Genomic DNA, 23,848 nt, shown 5'->3' with positions numbered 1-23,848 from the left:
AGACCCCGCCCCTCGCGTCCAGACCCCGCCCCCTCGCGCCCGGGGCCCGCCCCTTCGCGTCAGCGGAAGCGCGCTTCTCCACGTTCCGCCCCTCCCTTTCGTGCGGCCTCCCACTTCCGTTTCCGGTGCGGGCCGCGCGCGAGCGCAGCGGTGGGAGGCGGCGACGAGCCGGTGAGTGCAGGCAGTGGGCCCCGACCTTCTGGCTTTCGGGGGGGCGTCAGCCCAGCTTCGCCCCAGTCTCGGCCTTTCCCCGGGCTGCTGTGAGCCTCTGCTCGGCCCCAGCCCCGAGGGCCGCCGGCCCCGCACCCCCTCCGGCCTGCCGCGCCTCAGGCCGCGCCCCTGTCCCCGCGGTGGGCCCAAGCTCGCCGCGTACGACCCCGCCGCCTACCACAGGCCCCACCCCCTTGTCAAAAACCTTACCCTGATCTGCGAGGCCCGGACGCGGTCCCCGAGCCCAGTCCAGAGCCTCGGGCTCCGCCCCTGTCTACAAGCCTTGCCCCTGAGCGCAGCCCACCCCCTCCTGTCTGCCAGCTCCGCCTCCCTGTCTCCACTCCGTTTTTCAGCATCCCCCGCCCCCGCCTTTCGGATTCCGTCTGTAGACCTTAGTCCCCCTCTGATCTTTATTTACAGCACTCCTCTGTGTTCCCCTCCCTCCAAGCGTTGTCGTCTTCCGTCCACGCCCTTCACCTGCCCTCCATCCCCGCCACCCCCCACCCAAATCCCCCACTTGCGCCCCATACCGCTACTCTTTTACCATTAAGTCTTTCTTCTCTTCTTCGCCTGCGTTCATCCCTTACCTCCCTAACTCCCACGGGTAGCCCCATTTCAGCTCTTCTCTCTCCTTAGAACTAAAGCCCCACCTGCTTAGGGTCCACCTCCAGACCTTACTTCAGACATTCAGTCCTAACATTCCAAAACCTTTCACCAGTGATTCTAGTGCCCTGAACCCAGGATACTCCTTTCTCGGGGATGCTCACTCCAGAATCTCCTGGGGTTGGGGGGGTTTCAGAACGCCCAAGGTACTGGATCAGAGTCGTCAGGAATATGCTTCAGTCTCTTGCACACAGTTCTGCATCCTCATTTTGCTTCCCTGAAGCTGGTGTTTAGGATCAGCCTCATCACCAGCTTGTTAGGTGACTTTGATTCTGCCCATATGGTGGTTTTTTTTTTTTTAAGACTTTATTTATTTATTCATGAGAGACATGGAGAGAGGTAGAGGAAGAAGCAGGCTCCACGCGGGAGCCTGTGGAATTGATCACTGGACTCCGGGATCACACCCTGAGCGGAAGGCAGACGCTCAACCGCTGAGCCATCCAGGCATCCCTGTCCATATAGTTTTTAACAGCCCATCTCACACTCCCCCTGTCATTCCCCAGGTTGAGGCCCCAAGCTTGGCCTCACCACGATGTGGCACGAGGCTCGGAAGCATGAGCGGAAGCTTCGAGGCATGATGGTTGACTACAAGAAGAGGGCAGAGCGGCGGCGGGAGTACTATGAAAAGATTGTGAGTACTTGACCTTGATCTGGGGTGGGACTTTCCGGGGGTCCTGCTCATCCGGGTAAGGTGTGCACTTGAAGATACACCAAAATATGACAAAAGAGCCCAATTTCCTCAGGAGAATGTTAATTCCTTGAGCATAATCACTGGTAAAAACCAGAGATGTTCTCTTGGTTAGTATACTGTGTTGTTTAGTGTGACCTCAAGAGTAGAGAGCTGGTGTTAGCAGGAAGGAGGAAGTTTTTGTAACACTCAGAACGGTCCAGATATAAGACTGAGCACCTTCTGAATGTTGTCTTACTGCTGTATTTGCAGTGCCCAGAAAAGCTCAGCTGTTCCTGAGGTTCGGGTGGGCACCCTGTAGGAGTGCCATCAATATTCATTTAAGTAAATTTGATCACTTCTCCTGTTTGATGCTTCATTTGCTTTTAGAGAGAAGACCACTCTCCATCCTGTGACCTAAAAGACCCTATGGTCTGACCTCTACTAGCCTCTTAGCTTCATCCTTGGGTAGCTCCACTGACCTTTTTTCCCATATCTCTCACCACCGGGCATTGTACTCCCTTTACCTATTTAACTCCTACTTGCCATTGAGACCCCAGCTTGAAATGGCACTTGTGTACTACGTTCAATTCTCCTGTTAGATGATATTAATATAGATGTTCCCATTCACTATTGGATCACTGCTTTACTTTCTTACCTGGTCTTCTGGCCTTGATTCCTGCCCCCTCCAATTAATCATCTTCAGCAAGGCTAGAGAGGTCTTTCTAAAGCACAAGGCTAACACTGTACTTCTCTTTCTCTGAACTCCTCCATGGCTCCATAGTGCCCTCAAGAGAAAGCCCAGGCAGCCTTCAAGCCTCTGCACAGTCTAGATTTTTTTTTTTAATTTTTTATTTATTTATGATAGTCACACAGAGAGATAGAGAGAGACAGAGAGGCAGAGATACAGGCAGAGAGAAAAGCAGGCTCCATGCACTGGGAGCCCGACGTGGGATCCGATCCCGGATCTCCAGGATCGCGCCCTGGGCCAAAGGCAGGCGCTAAACCGCTGCGCCACCCAGGGATCCCACAGTCTGGATTTTTGCATTACGCACCCTTCCCCCACTGCCCCAGACTCATGTCACCCTGCTTTCTGCCTCGTTTCTTTACTCAAACCATCTGACCTCTTCATCATTTAGGGTCAATTTCTCTAACACAGAAGATGTATAAAGAATATCAGTTTATTTTTCAGAATTATACAGCCACAGGGCCTTTGCATGTGCTCTTCCCATACCTGGGTAACAGCTGCTCATCTGTTGGATCTCAATCCTCAAGGAAGTCTTCCTTCAGCCTCCATAGTCAGTCAGGTGTCTCCTATAATGCCATTACAGATCTCTGTTCTCCCCCTTTAAAGTTTATTTATTTTTAAATATTTTATTTATTCATTTGATACAGAGAGATACAGAGAAAGAGGGAGAGATAGCACACATGAGTAGGGTCAGAGGGAGAGAAAAAAACAGAAGCAGATTCCCTGCCGAGCAGGGAGCCTAATGCGGGGCTCTATCCTAGGATCCTAGGACCTGGAGATCATGACCTGAGCTGAAGGCAGACTCTTAACCATCTGAGCCACCCAGGTGCCCCCCTCCTTGGAATTTAACACACACATACCTAGCTCTGTAAGACTGGGGAGTAGTATCCAGGTCACCTTTGCATCCTAAGGTTGGGGCCAGCAATATGGTTTGAAAGAGTAAATGAGTAAACCTGCTCATAGCAGTTACCATTTTAATTGCTCCTTTTGGGCACCCGGCTCTGCGAGAAGAGCTTTAGATGCATAGTTTCTTTGAATCTCGAGAGTCACCAATGAAACAGAGGCTGCTATTAGCATAGGGGAGGAATCTCTGAGAACTCCTCACTTGCCTTCTGTCACCCAGTGCCTTCTGTCAGTAGGCTGAAGGAGAGCCCCTCTCTGGTGGTGGTGGAAAAACTGTAACATGATGGTGAGGGCAGGGCCCAGGTCTGTACTGGTCCCAGTTGAGGCCCCAGTGTGGGCTGGGAGCACAGTGCTTAGGAAGAAATGGCTGTTGTGAGCTATAATAAGGGTTCATGGTGTGCCAGACCCAGTGCCCACTACTTTGGTGCGTTCTTTCTAGTCCTTTGCGTGGCCCCAAGAGTTGGGATTGATCCCTGTATTAAAGACGCTGATAAAAGCGGCTGGTGTTGTTAAAGCGTTTATGTGTTAACCATTATGTGCAAAGTGCTTGACGTGTGGTTCATGCTTCATCAGATCCTCACTGTAGCCTTGGACATGGTTCTTGTGTCCATTTTACAGATGAGTGAACTGAGGCTCGGAGAGTCATGATCTACAGTCACATAGCAAGAGGGCACAGCTGGCATTCTAATCCAGAGTCTCTGAACCTTGACCTCTCTTAGCATTTCACCTGGGCTTTCTGCTGGAGAGATAGAAGCTCTGAAAGGTGAAGCACCTTCTCCCAGGTGACACATCCTGGAGGCAAAATACTAAAATGTTTAGGTCCTTAGAGCTTGAGTCCTAGGGCTTTGGGTTCAAATTCCATCTCTTCTGTTTATGTCCAGTGTGACTTTGGGCAAAGTGACTGTCTTCCTGAGCTAGTTTTCCTTTTTTGCATGTGAAATGATGTATCATGTAGAGTCAGGTTTGGCTATGAATATAGAAGTTCATTTCCTTTTCCCCTGAAAGCCCAGAAATAGCCAGCTTGCTCAGGGACCATTTTGTTGTTCAGCTGAACATAGATTCTCTTACTAGTGTTGTCTGAAGGTCTAAGAGGGCTGCCTAATAGCCATCGTGCCTGCATTCCATTCAGCAGGGAAGAAGAGAGAGGGAAAAGAGGCAAAAATGCTCACGCCAGTCTTTAAGAAAGTTTCTAGGTATTTGCACACAACACTTCCACTCGTCTAACTGGCCAGAAAGAAGTTGCAGGTTCCCATACAGGTGCAGGGGAGTCAGAGGCATAGGCTTTATTCTGCGTGGCCTTGTGCCAGACATATCAGGAGTCTGTTACTGTTGAAGGAGAGGGAATAGATGTTGGTTGCCAGCTGATAGTCTGCCACGAATGGTGGGGGATGAGTGCTTCCCTCACGGGGCTGTTCACTGAGATGGGGCACATCGACCTCAGTGGAGACCTGCCCAGGGTGACTTGCGCGGTAAAATGCTAGCTCTTTTGTTACTGAAGTTCTTACTACCAGGTAGAGCTGGAATTGACATGGTGTAGAGGAAAGAGGGCTGGAGTTGGGTCACTCTGAAAGGCCAGGGACTTCAGGCTCTCGTCTGGTTAGCTGGGGAGCTCCCTGACCTTTCTTCCCTCCCCCGCCTTGGGACAGTGGTGATTATCGGTCCCTCTCACTGGATGACGGGGAAGAACTTCCAGAACAAGAACAGTGTCTGTGGGGTGCTTGTGGTGTGGGTCTGTACAAGCCGCCATTGTCCCCGTACGCAAACGTGATCAGCATTCAGAACAGAGCTGTCAAGCTGTGGGCAGTGGCTGAGGGCTGCTTTGAGGAGGGGATGGGGCTGCTCACGTGGGTCTCATATTATTCTTGGGCTGAGAGGAGGCTGTGGGCAAGTGTTGAAGAAGCCGGGGTAGTTGGTGGCAGGCTGAATGGGTTGTGTCCACACAAGGCTGGTTTCTCTGTTCCTGGTTTGTCCTTGGTGGCTTCTCTCTCTCAGCTGACCCTGGTTCTGTCATGGCGCTTGTCCTTGTCAGCTTTCTTCTTTAATCAGTGGTTTGGATAAAGAAACAGAATTCTCTGTTGATAAGAAAATGGGAAATAAACAGTTCTCAGTTCAAGCATTTCCTCCTCAAGAGAACCCCAGGCTGACACACTGCCCTTCATCCCTGCTGCTTCCCAGCCTAAATCAGGCATTCCCCTGGGCTCTCCCATCCCAGTGCGGCCCACTCTAGGTCGTCACAGTGTGGGATGGGTCTGTCCCCAACACTGGCCTGTGAGCTGTGAAGATGGGGCTGGGGCTGTGTCGGTCACTGCCGTGGCCCTAGAATGGGGCCCTAGCACGTAGTGGGTGCCTGCTTATCAGTTGAATGAATGAATGAAAGAGTCCATGAGCTTCTCTGACTCCATCTGATGCTGGAGGCAGAGCAGTTCAATGGTTAAGGAGAGATTTTAGATCTCACAGAGGTATTTGTACACCCCGTGTTCCTTGCAGTATTAGTCACAATAGCCTAGATGTGGAAACAGCCTGTCAGTCGACTGGTGAAGGGATAAAGCAAATGTGATGTGGTATGTCCGTACAGTGGGATACTATCCAGCCTCAGGAAGAGGTATCCCGTCACATGTTGCCACATGGAAGAACCATGGAAACATTTTGTCCTAGTGAAATCAGCCAGTCACCAAAAAAAAAAAAAAAAGGGTGCAGGATCCCATGTAAACAAAGTATCTGAAGTAGTCAGTCCCTTAGAACCCCTAGAAACAGGAAATAGAAAATAGAAAGGTAGTTGCTGGGTGGGGGGAGTCCTTCACTGGCTCTAGAGTTTCACTTTTGCAAGATGAAGAAGTACTAGAGAGTCCTTGCACTGCAGGGTACACGGAACTCAATGCTACCGTACCATATACGTAGCAGCATATACGTAATGGCGGTTAAGGTGGTAGGTTTTCTGTTACAAGCCTTTTTTTTTTTTTTTTTTTTTTTTTTTTAAGATTTATTTATTTATTCAGAGAGAGAGAGAGATGAGGCAGAGACACAGGCAGAGGGAGAAGCAGGCTCCATGCAGGGAGCCCGACACAGGACTCGATCCTGGGTCTCCAGGATCACACCCCGGGCTGCAGGCGGCGCTAAACCGCTGCGCCACCGGGGCTGCCCTGTTACAAGCCTTTTACCAGAATAAGAAAAATTACTGGGATCCCTGGGTGGCGCAGCGGTTTGGCGCCTGCCTTTGGCCCAGGGCGCGATCCTGGAGACCCGGGATCGAATCCCACGTCAGGCTCCTGGTGCATGGAGCCTGCTTCTCCCTCTGCCTGTGTCTCTGCCTCTCTCTCTCTCACTGTGTGCCTATCATAAATAAATAAAAAATTAAAAAAAAATTTAAAAAAAAAAAGAAAAATTACTTAAAAAAACCAGTGGATTTGGGGGTCAGGCCCATTTGGTTTCTACTCCTAGCTCTGTTGCTGGCATGATTTCAAGCCAGTGGGCCACGCCCCTTGATTTCCTTGTCTGGAAGGTCACTAACCTTTGTCACATGGTTGAGAAGTTTGAGTAAGGAAATATATATAAAACAGTTCAGGGCCTGGTCTTTAGGGTAGTTCATTGGCTTTTCCAGAATCTCCTGGCAGAGCCAGGCCCTGGACTGAGAGTTTTACTCCCCGCCTGATCCATTTTCCTTTCTGTGGTGCTGGCACAGCTAGTGGCTTCCCTGTACCAGTCAGTGTCCGTATTGCAGTGTCCCATGATGGCTGTGGGACCTGGGCATTTGGCCAGGAGCAGCCTCAGGGGTGAGAAGGGGTCTTGGCCAGGGACTGTCACGGGGCGAGGGAGCTGTGGGGCCTGAGATGAGGCATTGAGGTAGGGAAGTGAGGTGTGGGACAAGCGGTTGGATTGCCCCAGCACCACTCCTGCTGGACTCTGTGGTCTTGGGCATATCCCACCTCTGCTGAGTGGCAACAGCCTGGGAGTGGTAAGTGTGGGATGGACAGTAGCCCAGCGTTAACCACGGTCATCAGTGACCTCCTTAGCTCTTTGTGGTGGCAGGTGGGAGGAGGAGGCAGTGAGCAGTGCAGGTTTTGGGGAACTTGACGCTGGTAGGTTTTTCCTGAAGGGGCTCAGTCTCCTCATCTGTCAGGTTTCATTGTCTCTTGGCTTTGGTCAGTGGTCCGAGCACCCCCTGTGGGAAGGGCCCTGCTCTGGGCACTGGGGAGACCGTGGTGGACAAAGCAGTGATCCCTGCCTTGTGGAAGATATGTTCTAGTGTGGGAGCTGAGTGATGAATGAATGCAAAGTGTAAAACCAGGTGGTGGCAGGTGTTGTGAAGAGAACAGGTGGGGTTAAGGAGATAGAGAATAAGTATGGGCTTGTGCAGGAAACTACTGAAGAGTTGATGAAGAAGGCTTCTGGAAAGAGATCTGAAATAAGCGAGGCAGCCACCTGCCAGAGCTTTGCAGGCCAAGGGAAGAGCAAGCACAGAGGTCCTCAGGGGAGTGGTCAAGGAATGGCATAGAGGCTAATGTGCCTGGAGTAGAGCTGGGGGAGAGAAATCAGAGAGGGATGTGGCTGCTAGGTCTTAACAGAATGCTGCCCACCCCCACCCCCCCACCCCCAGGCCAGGCCGTGTGAGAAATGGACTTCAGAGGGCTAGCTGGCAGCAGGGAACCCAAGAAGAGGCTGCCAGGTGGTCTGGGAGAGAGACATACATGCTGGCCAGACGGGTGTGGCAAGAAGGGGTTGGGCCCTGGGGAGGTGTTGCTGGGGGCTTGGCCAGCCCTCAGTGGGTAGCCCAAGTAGCCCTTCTTGTGGCTCTTGCGGGTTCCTCTGATGTGGCACGCAGCAGGATCCCGGCCAGGGCCCCGCTCTTGGGGAGCTCAGTGGTGCAAGGTTTATCCTTTCCTGACTCACGATGACTTGGAATCGTGACCTCCACATAATGTCTCAGGCTTGAGGGGCACAGACTCAGGGAATGTTCTCCTCTACGTCGGTGCCTTCCTAACAGCTGTATTGAGATACAGCTCACCAGCTGTACAGTTCTGTGGATTTCAGTATATTCATCAGCACAGCCTGGATGGACCCCATACCCATTAGCAGTCAGTCCCCCAACTTCCCAGCCTTGGGTAGCCGCTCATCCACTTCCTGTCCTGTGGATTTGCTTATTCTGGATGTTTCACAGTAACGGAATCCTACAACATGTGGCCTCTTGTGACCGGCATCTTTCGCTTAGCGTCCTGTTTTCAAGATTCATCCATGTTGTAGCATGTGTTGGTTCTTCATTCTTTTTTATGGACAATTTTCCATTGTCGAAATAGACCACGGTTTGTTTATCGGCCATCCATTGATGGACATATGATTGCTTCTGTCTTTCGGCCGTTGTGGATCGTGCTGCTTGAATGTCGGTACAAGTACTCAGTCCTTCGTGGGTACATGCGTCCTTTGGAGTGGAATTGCTGGGTTGTATGGCAGTTCTTTCTTTAACTGCTGAAACACTTAATTTCTCCACGTTCTTGTTGGTATTGTTAACGTCTGTCCTCCTTCCCGTTTTAGCTGTCCTGGTGAGTGTGAAACAATGTCTTGTGGTTCTCATTGGCATTTCTCTGATGAGTAGTGCCACTGATCATTTTTGCATGTGCTTGTGTGGTCCTGGTATTTTCGAGGCTGGTCCAGGCCAGTGTGCTCATGCCTGGGTCTGAATGAGTGGAGGTAGGGGGCAGGTGAAGAGTTGGAGAATCATATTTTGGCAGGGGCAGGGGGTGTCTTGATACCAACTTTACATTAAGCTGGGCCAGAGCTCAGAGCCTTTCTCCACCATCTCAGGAACCCCTGTCCCTAGGGGTTAGGTGGCCCCATTAGTGCTGCCATCCCTGTGCAGGTCAGACTGCCTCTGCAGCATGGACCACTTGACATCAGAGGTGGGCTCACGACCAAGCTTGGATGCAAGGGGGTGGCAGGGAGTGCAGTGCCGTGGTGACCTCCATCCTCTCTCCCCCTGCAGAAGAAGGACCCAGCCCAGTTCCTGCAGGTGCATGGCCGAGCTTGCAAGGTGCACCTGGATTCTGCAGTTGCCCTGGCTGCCGAGAGCCCCGTTAACATGTAAGACTGACTTTGAAGGGCAGGAGGTAGGGTCTGTATCTGAGGATTGGAGGTCTTGGGAATGGGTGGGGCCATGGCCACAGGCTCAGATGAAACGGGAAGTAGGTTGCCACAGGGGATGTTTCAAGACGACAGGGGCTTAGCAAGTGGCCTCTAGAACCTGGTTCGAGTTTTCCACTTGTGCTTGGTTCTGAGAAATAGGGCCCCAGTTCCCAGGGTCCCATTCAGGCCCCTCTTGAGGCCAGGAGCTTGAATGTGGATTCAGGGGGATGAGGGACATAAGAGACTGAGAAGTGGGGGTTGAGGGTGGGGCCCTGGAATATCACTGAGAGCTGAGGTGACAGGGAATGGGTGTGGGCCCTGGGGACCCTAAACTCGTTGCTCCCCATTTCAGGATGCCCTGGCAGGGGGACACCAACAACATGATTGACCGCTTCGATGTCCGTGCCCACCTTGATCACATCCCCGACTACACCCCGCCGCTGCTCACCACCATGTAAGCTGCGCCCCTGACGCTTGCCAGGCAGAGAGTCTGAGCCTTACTCCCCCCTCTTTCCCAAGCCCTTGCCTGCCTGTCACTTTCCTGGGAAGGAGGAGGTATGCCAGTGGGGAGCTTCCCAGCCTGAACCAGACTCCTCATCCCCTGCTCCTGCTGGCTTGGGGTGTGGCCTACCCTCTTCCTCTGATCTCAAGGCCTTGACCTCCCCCAAAGCTCCCCAGAACAGGAGTCAGACGAGCGGAAATGTAACTACGAGCGCTACCGAGGCCTGGTGCAGAACGACTTTGCCGGCAGTGAGTGAGCTGGGGCATGGCGGGTGGGTAGGGAGGCCGTGGACACAGGAAGACCACTTTCACTCCAGTGCTTTCAACTACAGGACCTGGGGTTTGCTCCCAGCTCTTTCTTCTGAGGCCTCTGTCTTTGGACCCAGTACAGGCAATGTCTCCTGAGCAAGATAGTCCTGCCGAGGTCACTTTCATATCCCACACCCTCTGCCTTTCTGATCTTTGTCCTAAAAAATTTGGGAAAATAGCAAGAATGCATCATATCCCTCTGTGTGTTTCTGCCAGTTTGTTTGGGTCAGAATGTAACTTTTGAAGAGGAAATTTCTTTCAAGAATTTTCTAAGAATATTTACACAAAGTTTGACAATCTGCCAATCCTTTGTATATATTGGTATCGTTCCTCTGAGCCATCACCATGCTGCTTCACAAATAAAACGGAGACTCAGGGTTTTCCCCATTCTGGGCTTGCCCGGGGAGGTTTGGACTCTGACAAACTTGGATCTTTTTGTCTGCATTCTATCTCATCACATCTGCACAACCATCTAGCAGTGGCATCCATTTTATAGACGAGGACGTTGAGGCTCAGGAGTTGGTGGGAACACCGTCCAAAAAGCTGGGATTCTCACCCTGCCCTTAACCACTGCTTCCTTCTGATGGTCAGCTCTGAGCCTTAGCTCCCCTCCTGAGAAGGACTGAGACCTCCCCTCTTAGGGTTTCCCTGTTGAGTTAGAAGGAGGACAGGCCACATGAGACCCTTAGCCTGGCCAGTCTCAATCTCCTCCCAGAGAAGGGTGGTGATGATGGTTTCTTTCCCCCAAGGTAGTTGTAAGAGCCCGGTGAGGGGTACATGAAGCCCTGGCACTGAGCCTGGTTCAGTCAGTCCTAGGTGTGGATTTGCTATTCTCTAATTTCTTTGTTTCTAAGATGGGTGTTTTAGCATCTCTAAAACCAAAGATTGCCAAAGTTCTAGCAATCAGTGAGGTGTTAGAATCAGGGAAATTTATCATCATTGATACTGTTGCTGCTTTTGCTTTCACCCAAGGCCAGGGGGTTCTTGGTGATGGAGCCAGAGTTTCCCTTCCTTTGGTCTGACTCTGCATTCGTGCATTGCGATAATTCCTGAGCACCTATGGTGTGGCAGGTGCTCCTCTGGGGTCAGGGTCTCGTGGGGGGGCGGGGAGCAACCACAATGTCCCCAAAGTGGGTGGTGATTGCAAACGAAGGTGGGGTTATAAACAGACAGTGCGCTGTTCTCTGAGGTGCTTGACAGAGGCTAGGGTTGGAGAAGGGTGGAGAGGAACTCTGGTGAGGAGAGGTTGGCTGGGATCTTTCGGGTGGATGGGGGCAGGCAGCCTGTATGGCTGGAGCAAGGAGAGTGAGGCAGCTTGTGTGAGACAGGCCAGCAAGGCCCTCTCCCAGGCTTTGTATACCATGATTGGGAACCAGGAAGGACATGGGGGTGGGGGTGGGGCTGCTGGAGCAAGGGACTGTGCTCCGTCACCTCTGGGTTCACTCAGCCCTCCAACTTGACTTTACAAATAGAAAAGCTGAGACCCACAGAGGGAAGGGGACTTGCCCAGGATCCCGCAGCCCGTCAGGGCCATGTGTTCAATTGCAGGGAAGATCAGAGAAGGCTCTGACACAATGCCGAGCTCCCCAAGTTAGGTGTTGTGGGTAAACAAGAGCTCAGATGGCTCCAAACACATGTAATTGAAACTGAGCCACAGAGAGGCACATGGTGGAGTGGCCCATGAAGTCCCAGTGACATCCAGTGGTCAGAAGTTTGTAGTTTTGAGGGGTCCAACCAAAGGCCTCCCTTGCAGGGATAATAGGAGCATTGCTCTAGTGCCAAGTGCTCACTCTGCCAGGGCAGCTGCTTTACAGAAAAGGAAACCAGGCAGAGAGAAGTTAAGCCCCTTTATGGTCTCATGGCGAGTCCTGCAGTTGCTGTGTCCTCCCCACACAGTTTGTGATTATCTGCACTCCAGCAACTCTGCCCCTGGCTGAACTTGGGTTGCACTCGTCTTCCTTCCTTCTGCATTCTTGTGTCCCTCACCCCCACTCTGACCCTTCTGTCTCGTACTCTGCTTCAGTCTCAGAGGAGCAGTGCCTGTACCAGATCTACATTGACGAGCTGTACGGAGGCCTCCAGAGACCCAGTGAGGATGAGAAGAAGAAGTGAGTTGGGGTCTGGGGGCATGGTGGCAGTGGGGGAGCCCGGAGGACTGTGAGCCCCACCAGGGCACGGCCTCATCTAGCTCATCCACCTCAGTTTTCTCAGAGTCAAGGCCAGTGTTGGGTACACAGTAAGCACTCAGTAAACACTTAGAGGAGGAAGTGGTGGCCTGTGTCGACCCAGGCGTGGGTGAGTCCTGCCTTTGAGGACTCCCTCTCTGACTTTTGTTGTGCTCCCCTGCCACAAGGGCTAGGAGGAGTCCTCTCTTCCTGCAGTGAATGGAGCTTGTAGGTGGTTCTGTGCCTGCCCTGTGTGTGTTCAGCAGCAGCAAGTGTCACTTCAGAGGGGGGCTTCTCAAGGCCATGTCCTTCAAGGAACAAGCTGTGGGGGGAGTTGGGGCCTTACCTGGAGCAGCTGGTGGGCAGTCTCCCTTCTGTCTTTGTGCCCTCTGCCGGGGTAGCCCTGTCTTCCTCCTGGGGCAGCTCTTGGCCCACCTGTCCCACAGCAGTCCAGGAGCCTGACTCCTTTCTTCCATCTGGAGTTTCCACAGATGCCATGGAAGCTTCTCAATGACTGATCCTTACCCATGATCCCACTTTCAGGATGAGGTTGGCACTCAAAGGGTGCTTGGGACTATTAACTAAATTAATTCAGCAACAGACATGCTTGAGGCTGCTCCCCTGTTATGGGCAGAGCTGGGTCACGTTGTTACCCAAGATAACTCTGGGTCCTGCCCTCGAGTCTGCTAACAGCAAGTGCTTAGAAGACAGAAGGGAGCCTGCCCCGCTGGGACCTCCCTGACCCCCAGTAGTCATGACCCAACAAGGGTGGGGCTGAGGAGCTCAGGATGGTGCATGACCCAGCCTAGGGAATGACTTCCTGGAGGCCTTGGAGCTGGAGCTTAGGGGAAGAGGGAAGGGCTGGTAGGAGGCAGGTGCAGAAGGTTCTAGGCTGGGGGACTGTGTGTGTGAGGGCCTGGAGGCAAGAGCACCCTTGGGAGGCTAGAGCTTGGGGAGTCAGTGTGCCCTCCCTCATGGCTTGGGATCTGGGCTGGACCCTGCCCGTGGCCCTCCTGGCTCATGGGCTCCCCCGTCCCAGGCTGGCAGAGAAGAAGGCTTCCATTGGCTACACCTATGAGGACAGTACCGTGGCTGAAGTAGAGAAGGTGGTGGAGAAGCCAGAGGAGGAGGAGTCACCAGCAGAGGAGGAGAGCAACTCGGACGAAGATGAGGTCATCCCCGACATCGGTGGGGTCCCCTCTCTGCCCTCTCCCACCCCGCAGTCCCTGGGCATCGTTTTCGTGTCTCGTTCCTCACCCTCTGTGGGACACCCCGCACTTACGAGCCCCATTTCTCCCGTCCCTGCTCCAGGGCACTCCAGCCTCTGCCGTCCTCCATGTCTTACTCACGTGCTCCTCTGTGTTGGCCTCCCTCTCTGTATTTCTCCTTTCTCATTTTAGGATACTACTTCTATGATATTGTCCCCACCTAGGTTCTGTTTCCGTTCTTTTCTACTTGGGTTAGCCTCTCTGTCTCCCTCTTTTTGTCTCTCCTCTGGAGAACATGTGTTCGTTCAGTCCAGAGCCATCCCTCACCTCCCCCCATCCCGACCCTGCCATTCACTGTTCCCTGCAAATACTGGTAGCTCCAGTTGTCTAACCTCATCCGCTCAGCCAGCTGCTGCTTATCACACATATGTGAGGCATCCATCCCCTTCTCAGAGTGCATCTAGCTCCTAAACACTTCTGACTCACCCAGATCTTCACCCCCCATCATCCGTCCCCATCGACACATGGTACATCGCTCAGTCCACTGGTCTCGATCGTCCATCTCAGTGCTCATTTGGGTCCTCATGCATTGCATCTCCTCCCCACCCCCACCTAACGCCCCTTGCCGTTGGTTGCGCTCACCTCCGGCCAACCCTGTGCCAGCCTGGGGACGCCGAGATGAGCTGACTCGTTCCCTCCCTGCAGAGGCCTCCAGTGTGGTGGGCATCCCCTCGTGCCCCCATCTCTCAGGGCACTGCCCCCTCATCCCTGGTCTTCTCATTTGGCTTTGGCCCCTGACAGCCTTTCTCTTGGTGCAGACGTGGAGGTGGATGTGGACGAACTGAACCAGGAGCAGGTGGCAGATCTCAACAAGCAGGCCACGACCTATGGCATGGCCGATGGTGACTTTGTCAGGTGAGGCCTGCTGGCTGGTGCTCCTCCATTCTGGCCCAGTGTCCATCCTCACCCCTGTTGCTCACAGCTGCTTTATTCCTCGGTGCTGGTAGGCCCAGCCCCATGTGGGGGGGGGGGGGGGGGCGGCGTGCGGCGGCTTCACATGCACAGGCTCCAGAGCATATGGGATGGTACTTTGACCAGGCTTTGCCTGTGTGGAAACTGAAGCTGCACCCAACTCCGTGTGACCTGCGGACCTCTGACCCCTAAAGTTCCCCGGGTTCCTGGGCCTGGTGGACAGCACCCTCTGGTGGAGAGGAGGCTTCAGTCACTGGCTCACTCCCTCACAGTTGCTGATGTGCATGCAGGTCTCACAGAGAATGGCCCCAGTTAACAGAGTATTGGGTCTGAATCCGAATGATCCCATCTGAACATGGCACCCTCTGCTCAGAACCCTCCATGACTGCCCCATTCCTTGGGCACCCAGAGTCCTCACCACGGCCACAAGACCTTACCTGTCTGGTCCTCTCCTCCTCTTACCCACACACTCCACCCCTGTGTAGCCTCTAAGGCTCCACCAGACTTCAGGCCACTGCAGTGTTGGCTTTGCGACTTATTCCCTGTGGTTTCTCCTCAGTTGTCATTTTTCTCCATGTGGCTTCCCTGACCTCCCTCTTGAAAGCTGTAGCAGCTTTTACATGTTCCCTGGCACTTCCTTCCTCCTTCTGCCGTCAATCTTCCCATCTAACTTTTTACTGTTTAACGTACTACTCGTCCCATTACCTTGGTCACTGTTTTCTCCCTAGAACGTAAGCCCGCAAGGGCCAAGATTTTTGTTTGTTTTCAATAGTGAATCACCAGTACGTAAAATAGCATCCGTGTGCAGTGGGTGCTCAGTAATCGTGCTGAATGATTGAGAGACTCCAGGATGGTGTGGGATTCCTCACTTCCTGCAACAGTTCTGCCTATGGCCACCCCTTCTCCACTGTGACCCCCCTCCCCTTGCAGGATGCTCCGGAAAGACAAGGAAGAGGCAGAGGCGATCAAGCACGCCAAGGCCCTTGAGGAAGAAAAGGCCATGTACTCGGTGAGAGCCGGGCCAGGGTGGGGGGTGGGGGTTGCCTCAGGGAGGGTGCATCCCTCATTAACACAGTGCCCCCCCCCCCCCCCAACTCTCCAGGGCCGACGTTCCCGTCGCCAGCGGAGGGAGTTCCGGGAAAAGCGACTCCGGGGCCGCAAGATCAGCCCACCCAGGTAGGCTAGGTCCCTCCCCTGTGCCTCTGCCCTGCCAGCCTCATTCAGGGCTCAGGGGCAGGGAGCTTGGGCTCATTAAGGGGCCCCCTTTGGGGGCAGGCTTGGGCTTGTGAACAGATTCCTCCTAGTAGGGCAGTAATTGGGGTAGGTTTAGGGGAGGAAAGGCCTCAAGGGGCATGTAGACACCCTGCCCTGCCAGCCACTCCCCTCACCTGCTGGACTTGGGACTCTTGCCAGGCATCACAGGCACCAGTGGGAAAGGGTGTGGGGTAGCTAAAGAGTTGAGAGCAGAGTCAAGGGAAACAGGTCTGTCCCTGAACTCCTATGTGCTTCTCCTCCTGGGTGGTGTCCTTGTCAGATTTGAGGCAAGTGACTTCTCTTGAATTTCAGCTGCCTCCTTTGGAAAGGGGGCACCATCACCTCCCAGGGTTGGGGGAGCACCAGTGCCCACTTTAAGGTCTGGGGCAGGTTGGGATGAGGCGGTCTAGGTTGAGGGGCTTCCAGATGAGCCTGCTGCTGCCTCTTAGTCCTGGAGGCCCAGTGCAAACCCACACCTCTTTTTGCTGCACCATCTCTGGTTAAGGAGAATAGCTGAGGATAGCTGTGGGGCTTAACTGAAGCAGTCTTTTGTGGTCTCCAGGCTTGATGTGGGGTCTGGAAAAGCCCCACTGATTGCTGCCATCATCCTCCCCACTGTACAGGCGCAGTGTAGTGCGTAGAGGTGGGGATTCAGGGCCACAGGGCCTATGTGATGCTGGGTGGGTGACTGTACTGTTCTGGGCCTCAGTTTGCTGAGTTCTGAGGTGAATGATCCCAGGAGCCATGTGAGAGTTATGAAGAACAGCTGAGTTCACGGAAGTAAAACACTCAGGACATAGGGAGCATCTAAGTCACTGTGGCTGTTCTAGTTTTACCATTGTCCTTGTTAATGAGCCGAGACCCGGGCTGCAGAACCAGGGCCTTGGAGTAGCAGGAGGGATGCTTGTCTGGGGTCTGGAGCTCAGGCAGGACCAAAGCTGCTGGAGTCCCTGTTGCTCGGGGTTGGGAGGGCCCAGAACATTGTTTGTGGGGTGTGGCCAGGCTTCAGACAGATCTGAGGTGGGGTGGGCAGAGGGATCAAGGCAGGGCGTAAGACCTGGCCAGCAGCCCCCTCCTCACTGTGCCTGGTACCTGGCCTTGGGTGCCTTGACTGGGGGAGTGGGCCCAATTCCATGCCTATTCAGATCCCAAGCCCCTACTTGTCCTGTCCCGCTCTTCTCTCCGTAGCTATGCCCGCCGAGACAGCCCCACCTACGACCCTTATAAGCGGTGAGTTCCCAGGGCCCAAGGAGGGGCAGCCAGCAAACTTGATGGAGGGGCAATGCTGGGGAGAAGGGGTGGTAGGGGGCAACCTGTAGGCTGTTCTGTGATCATAGACTGGGCAGTGTGTTTGGGTGGGTGGGGGGTGGGTCTTAGCGCCTGGTGTCATCTGCGGGTCTGAATTGTTTTTCTGGCTTCCAGAATATTATTTTGCTTTCCCAATTTTTTTCTTTAAACGTGAATCTTTAATTTCCTGATCTAAACATGATGTAGTCATATGTTAAAAATGACCAAGCATGATAGAAAGGCCTGATGCAGAAATCATAAGTCTCTTTGATCTAAACTCCTGGAAACAAGCAGTGAGAAATGTTACACAGAAGGACCCACCCTGGCACACGCTTGTCTCCGGGATGTGGGAGCAGAGGCCTTGAGGGTGTACAGATGGCAGTCTGACCCGGGCACGCTTTTCAGAGTGCAGTGTGAGGGACCTGCTGCTCTGGGCTCTTGGGAGGGTAGGTGAGATGAGGCAGGTATGTTTGGGTACAGGGTCAGGTCCAGGTAAGCACCCAATCCAGGAACATGGGTACTTTTCTTTTATAACAATGGAATTGTACCACACTTAACCTTATAGAACTTGCTTGATTGACATCTGGGTTGAAGTGATCTTTCCAGGTTAAATCTGTAGATATGTTCATCCTTTTTTAACAGTTGCATAAAATCAGTACAGTTTGCCATCACTCACTTTCTTATTTTGAGGAGGCTCTGTGGTTGAGTCAGACTCTTGCATGGCTGGGTTTCTTTCTGTCCTTTAGCTCTGTCCGTTCATGCTGGGTGCCTAGTCGTGCTTGGTGCTACTGTGTCCTCGTTTTGGGGACTATACTGTATGTGGTTAGCCAGTGAGCTCCCCAGGAGCCTGGCAGCTGAGTCCCTCCTCCTTGCCCTGCAGGTCACCCTCAGAATCCAGCTCTGAGTCCCGCTCCCGCTCCCGCTCCCCGACCCCAGGCCGTGAGGAGAAAATCACGTTCATCACCAGTTTTGGGGGCAGCGATGAGGAGGCGGCCGCAGCGGCAGCAGCGGCAGCCGCGTCAGGGGCCACCACAGGGAAGCCCCCCGCACCCCCCCAGCCCGGCGGCCCCGCACCGGGACGTAATGCCAGCGCCCGGTCGGTAACGCTCACGCTGCCCGCTCTACGCCCCGGCCACCATGGGGGGGACCCGGGGCAGTGGGGGGCCACGGCCCAGGCCCGTGCTGACCGGCCCTCCGTGCCCCGCCTGCAGCCGCCGCTCCTCCTCCTCCTCCTCCTCCTCTTCTTCTGCCTCGAGGACCTCCAGCTCCCGCTCCAGCTCTCGCTCCAGCTCCCGCTCCCGCCGTGGCGGGGGTTACTACCGTTCTGGCCGCCATGCACGCTCACGCTCCCGGTCTTGGTCCCGCTCTCGGTCCCGCTCCCGGCGCTATTCCCGGTCCCGTAGCCGCGGCCGGCGGCACTCAGGTGGGGGCTCCCGAGATGGACACCGGTATTCCCGCTCGCCGGCCCGGCGAGGTGGTTACGGGCCTCGGCGCAGAAGCAGGTGTGTGGTGCTGATGTGTGTGGGGGGGGCAGGGGTCTTGGGGGGCAGGCACAGCCCTGTGTGAGCGAGACCAGCTTTGAGGGAGGGGACCAGGCCACTGCTGCTCTGTGAGGAAGCCCTTGGTTTGCAGGGGAGGTGTGCCCTCGTTCTCCACGTATGGTGACGTGGCTTAGAGCATGGCCACATTCTCAGGACCATGTGAGGGTCGGGGTGGCGGGAGACTGAGCTGGTCTTCCTGTGGGGAATTCCCAGGCGGGGGTATAGAGACTTGTATGGACACTCCCGAGTGTCCTGTAGTTTGCAGTGGGGACCTGGCTGGCCTTTAGAGCTGGGATGAGGTAGGAAACAAGGCATCTAGGGAGTGGAATGCCCTTGCTGGACTCTTACTTGGTGAGATCAGGGCCGTCCATGCCATGGCTCAGTGGGTGAGATTGGGTTGGGGAGCGGCTGTCTGGCTTTAAATTCTGGCCCTGCTCATAAATTTCTGGGGCTTCATTTTCTTCATCTGTAAAGTAAGGATAGTGTCCTCTTCATTGAGTCATCGTGAAGGTGTAATAAGTAACGCGTGTGAATGCTTAGTACAGGGCCTAGTGTTGGGCGAGTGCTGCCATCACCAACATTGTCACCTGTGTTGTGGCATGTGTCTCAAGTGTCAGCTATCTACAGGGGCTGGCAGGTAAAATAAATGGGCCAGGTGGGCCCCGAGTGAACTGGGGTACACGTGTCCCGTTCCAGTCGGGGCGTCAGCTGTGCAGTGGCAGGCCTGGAGTCGCCTTATCTTCTGTTCTTTCAAGAGAAGTTGAGAGTCTGGATTTTGAAAGGGTAGTTTATTTTCTCAACATTGCCAACAAATTTGAGTTTGTAAAAACTTGGACGTCTCTAGCAGAAGCAGTGTGTGGCCTAGAGTTGACTTCCAGGTCATTGCCTGTAGCCTTACCCAGCACAGCCACAGGAGAAAGGCTAGGGAAGGGAGGGGGCATGGCCACATCTTGAAGGCCAGCCTGAGGGTGAGCCCTTGCTGAGGAGCTCCCCGGATCCAGAACAGAGAAAGGATGGCGCTGCATGTCTCCAGACTGGGTCTTGTGGATCTGTGCTGTAGATAGGTGGGGAGAGGGGGCTGGGGGTGGTCCCCACTGGACCCCAGCAAGGTGAAAAGGTACTAAGGGTGTGGACGAGGCCACAGTGCCTAGGTGCCCAGACCCGGTCACAGTGTATAAAGGGGGACTGCTGGGTAGCCAGGTCCTGCTATCCCAGAGGTCACCTCCCAGGGGAAGAGGTGAGTGCATGTCCCATGAGTGAGAAGCAAGGAGCCGTCTCAGGGTGGTTGTATCTGGAGGGTGGTCTCTGTGTAGACACGGAGCGAGGCCAGGGAGCAGCTGATGGGAGGAGCTGGTGATCACACCTGGACCTACTGTAGGGCCTAGCCAGAGGGCTATAGCTTCAGAGCCAGGACAGGGTGTGCGGAGGGCGTCCCTGGCTCCTAACAGCCCCCCATCTGCCCCGCCATACCCCCAGGAGCCGCTCCCGCTCCGGGGACCGGTACAGGCGGGGTGGCCGGGGTCCCCGGCACCACAGCAGTAGCCGCAGCCGCAGCAGCTGGTCCCTTAGCCCGTCTCGCAGTCGCAGCCCGAGCCGCAGCCGCAGTCCCAGTCCAAGCCGCAGCCGCAGCCAGAGCCGTAGCCGCAGCCGCAGCCAGAGCCACTCGCCATCACCCCCGAGGGAGAAGCTGACCAGGCCGGCGGCGTCCCCTGCCGTGGGCGAGAAGCTGAAAAAGTGAGTAGGGGCAGGGCGGGGGTGAAGAAAGCGGTGAGCCTCGGGAAGAGTGGTGAGCTCCACTGTTCCCATTTTGAAGAGAGCTTGGTCCTGCCACAGGAGGTTGGAGAGGGATGTAGCTCTGTCATGGGGTTCTGAGTAGTCATAGCCTTGTCTTGGATGAAGGTTCAGGGGACACAGCCCTGTCCTGAGGGATCCAGGAGGGCCACAGTCCCTTCCTAGGGGTGTATGGGCCCCAGGGCCTTGGCTGTCTGGTCTGAGGGCAGAGCCGAGGTGGCAGCTGTCCTTTTCTTTCTCCCAGGACCGAACCTGCCGCTGGTAAAGAGACAGGAGCTGCCAAAGTCAGTAAGAATTTGGAACTCGCCCGTCTAATTCCCGCCAGCAGCAGTGCCCGAGAGCTGGGCCCGGTGGGCCTGCAGGGGGGACCCGAGGGGGGCCGGGAGATCCAGCCCTGAGGTTGAAGCGAGCTGGGAATGCTCTGCTCCGGGAGGTCCGTGTCCCCCTCCCCTCCTCACCATCCACCAGGGCTCCATCTGCCCCCAGGCCTCCCAGCCCCTTGTGGTGGGCGTCTGTGGCTGGTCCCTCGTCCCATTGTGCCCCTGCAAGTCCCAGGCTCTTAATGAGGTGGGTTGTGGGAGCTCCGGACACCCACCCCCTCTCCCACTTCTTCTCCCCCTTCCCCAGCCCAAGCTGACGCCGCAGGAGAAGCTAAAGCTGAGGATGCAAAAAGCACTGAACAGGCAGTGTACGTCCCACCCCTACCTCTGGTCTTCCCCGCTCCTCAGCCTTCCAGCCTGGCCTCGGCCCTGCCTGCTCCTGGACAGGCATCAATGAGGTGGCGTTCTGGGGAGAAGCTGGTGTGCGTGCTGTTCCGCTGCCACCATGCTCAGGGCCATAGCCGTCTGGCCTCTCTCGGTTCAGTTTTGGCATCTGGGAAAGGGAGGGGGAACTTGCGAGGGTACCCCTCAGCCACCACATCTCCTTCACCACAGTCAAGGCGGATAAGAAGGCAGCCCAGGAGAAGATGATTCAGCAGGAACATGAGCGCCAGGTAAGGGTGGGAGTGAGGGGTGGGGCCGGGGTGGGGTGCCAGCCGGCCCACCCTCACAGCCATCTCTGCCACAGGAGCGGGAAGACGAGCTTCGAGCCATGGCCCGCAAGATCCGCATGAAGTAAGACCATCATGCTCCCGTGTCTGGGCCACAGCCCGTCATTTCCGGGCTGCCCAGCGTTGCCCATCACTTGGCTCATAGCTAGAGCTCCGCTGCCTGCTCTGCCCTCGGGGTGGGAGAAAGTCCAAGTGCCTGTCTGGGCCTCTGTCCTCCACTTACTCACTCCAGCTGCTGTGGCCCCTCCCAGCTGGTGCCCCGGGTGCTCGGGGCCTCTTCTCTTCTCCTTCCTGGCTTCACTCATTGAGGACCTTCCCTGGCTGTCCTGTCTAGAGTAGCACCCCAGAATGCTGTCCTCTAAGCTTGCTGTGTTTCCTTTGGAGTGCTGACGCCTTTCTGGCTCACACCATTTTGTTTCCTCACTTATTGTTGAAGTCTCCCCAGAGTGGACGAGAGGGCAGGCCCGTCTGCTGGGATCCTGCTGTGCGCTCAGCCCCCTTAACAGAGGTGGTGCTCAGCAAGCCAGCCCCGTGGCAAGTTCTTCCTAGTGCAGAGAGATGGGCTCCTCTCTTCTGCCCTGTTTCTCAGCTTTTCCCTCCAGAGCAGACAGGCCTACATCCTGGATCAGGTGGATGTGGAGTCTGGTCCCAGCTCTGCCTCTCTGTGACCAGAGCGCCCGGGGTGGGCACTGGTACTCTTAGGCCTCACTTTGTGCTCTGCACCCAGGATGGACCTTGGTGACAACCTCACAGGGCAGCTCAGGAACGAGGGCTCGGATAGCGTGGGCCCCCTCAGGGCCAGTGGGCAGAACTGGGGGCCTGAGTGCTCAGTGCTGACAAAGAGGGGAATCCGTGAGTGGCCTGGCCATGTCACCGGTTGCTTGTTTTGAGTCCTCAGGAAGGCAGCTTCCTTCCCCTGAGCCAAGATCCTTCCTCTGTAGGGTTTCCAGCATGGTGCCTAGCATGTCAGAAGCCTGCTGGTTGTATTTGTCACCATTTTTGCTTATTGCCTCCCATGTGTGTTGGGCCTCTGAGGATGCTGCCTGCTTCCATCATTGCCCCAGGACTCAGCATCATGGTTGGTCGGATCTGAGTTCTGGTCCTGCCTCTGCTGCCCACCAGCTGTGGGCCTTTTTGTCTGGACTTCAGTCTGCTTACCAGCTAAACAGGGATGGAATAGTTTGTCCCACCTCACAGGCTTGTTGGGTGAATTTAGTCAGATCAGGGTCAGTCGAGCAGAAGGGGCCCAATAAATACAGCCCTTGGGGTCGTGAGCGCCAGGCATTCTGACAAAAGCTGATGAAGTACTTAGTGTGCGCGTCCCTGTGTTTTGAGAGCACCTGAGTGTGACGGGGATAAAGATCGAACTTTTCAGCTCGATCCAGTATGTTTGTTCAGCAGGCCTTACGAAGCGAGGCTGAGATTCCAGTCCTGGCTCTGCCCAGCCTATATCCCTGAGCCCAGTGCTTGCTCTCATTTCCTAGCAAGGATAGGGGTAGTGGTACTACCTGCCCCTGGGTTTACTCTGCAACTTAGACTGGGATGTTGGAAGCACCTGCTCTGGGCAGGCAACCCGTCTGTGCCAAGTTCTATGTTGCCGCATGCTGATGCCTGCCTTTCCCCCTGCAGGGAGCGGGAACGCAGAGAGAAGGAGAGAGAAGAATGGGAACGCCAGTACAGCCGGCAGAGCCGCTCACCCTCCCCCCGCTACAGTGAGTATCCCCACGGTCATTCAGAATCAGGCTACAAAGACCCCTAGCATGTTTTCCACGTTACCTACCTCCCAATCAGTTAAGACTCTCATGACCCACACACTTGCTTTAGTCACAAGGGAACTGTGGGTATTCGAAGCAGTGCTCATTGCCACGCATCGGTGTGGGCTGAGGGGACTGGCTGGAAGCATAGGAGTTGCCTTAGCTAGAGGCAGCCCCAGAAGTCCCACCCCAGAGCCTGGCCCCTGGGCATTTATTTGCTTTGTTCTCTTTTCTTTCCAGGTCGAGAATACAGTTCTTCCCGAAGGTAAGCCAGCCCAGTTCCCTGAAGATGACCTTGTCCCTGCCCTGGTTCTTCCATCTCCACCGTGTTCCCCTCCAGTCGCACAGGCTGGTCTCATCCCTGGTTAACATCCCTCCCTCTGCAGCTTGTTCGCCCATCACCGATGCCCGTGGTCACGAATGTGTTGGTGTATGTGTGTGCACGTGCATGTGCATGCACAGCATGGCTGCTTCTACCTAGCCCTCATAGGGGGTCCTCCATTTCTCTCTCCAGGCGCTCAAGGTCCCGATCTCGAAGTCCCCATTACCGACATTAGGCAGAAGCGTGGGGGGCAGGAGGATGGGGGTGGGGTGAGGGCTCAGGCTGTGATGCTGCTGGTTTTATCTCCAATTAAATAAAATCACTCATTATTTAATTCCCTTTAGCTGGCCTCCGAGTCATCTGTGTGGTCAGTGTTGGCCAGCCACCA

At 54.9% G+C, this 23,848-nt stretch overlaps 1 protein-coding gene across 2 annotated transcripts; it reads left to right on the top strand.

Annotated features, from left to right (window-relative positions):
• The first annotated feature begins 23 nt into the window (after nt 1–23).
• On the top strand, nt 24–23,803 carry CLASRP (CLK4 associating serine/arginine rich protein). 2 transcript variants are annotated; one of them, XR_012032675.1, is made up of 21 exons: nt 24–171; nt 1,377–1,504; nt 9,166–9,263; nt 9,658–9,759; nt 9,976–10,055; nt 12,139–12,223; nt 13,320–13,468; nt 14,307–14,403; nt 15,391–15,469; nt 15,563–15,636; nt 16,903–16,944; nt 17,882–18,097; nt 18,213–18,503; nt 20,019–20,276; nt 20,578–20,621; nt 20,961–21,021; nt 21,269–21,327; nt 21,402–21,448; nt 23,014–23,096; nt 23,379–23,403; nt 23,653–23,803. XR_012032675.1 is itself a non-coding variant. In XM_072829678.1 (21 exons), exons 2-21 carry the CDS (start codon nt 1,406–1,408, stop codon nt 23,693–23,695), a joined length of 2,028 nt encoding a protein of 675 aa, XP_072685779.1. In that variant the 5' UTR covers nt 24–171; nt 1,377–1,405; the 3' UTR covers nt 23,696–23,803. The 2 variants fall into 2 exon arrangements, 1 of the variants encoding a protein (XP_072685779.1); XM_072829678.1 differs by having other exon boundaries at nt 20,578–20,617.
• The last annotated feature ends 45 nt before the right edge of the window (nt 23,804–23,848 follow it).

Source organism: Canis lupus, chromosome 1, assembly GCF_048164855.1.
Source record: "Canis lupus baileyi chromosome 1, mCanLup2.hap1, whole genome shotgun sequence".
In the NCBI taxonomy this organism is placed as follows: domain Eukaryota; kingdom Metazoa; phylum Chordata; class Mammalia; order Carnivora; family Canidae; genus Canis; species Canis lupus.
Note: the sequence above shows the minus strand (reverse complement) of the source record. Positions and strands in the feature narration are given on the sequence as shown.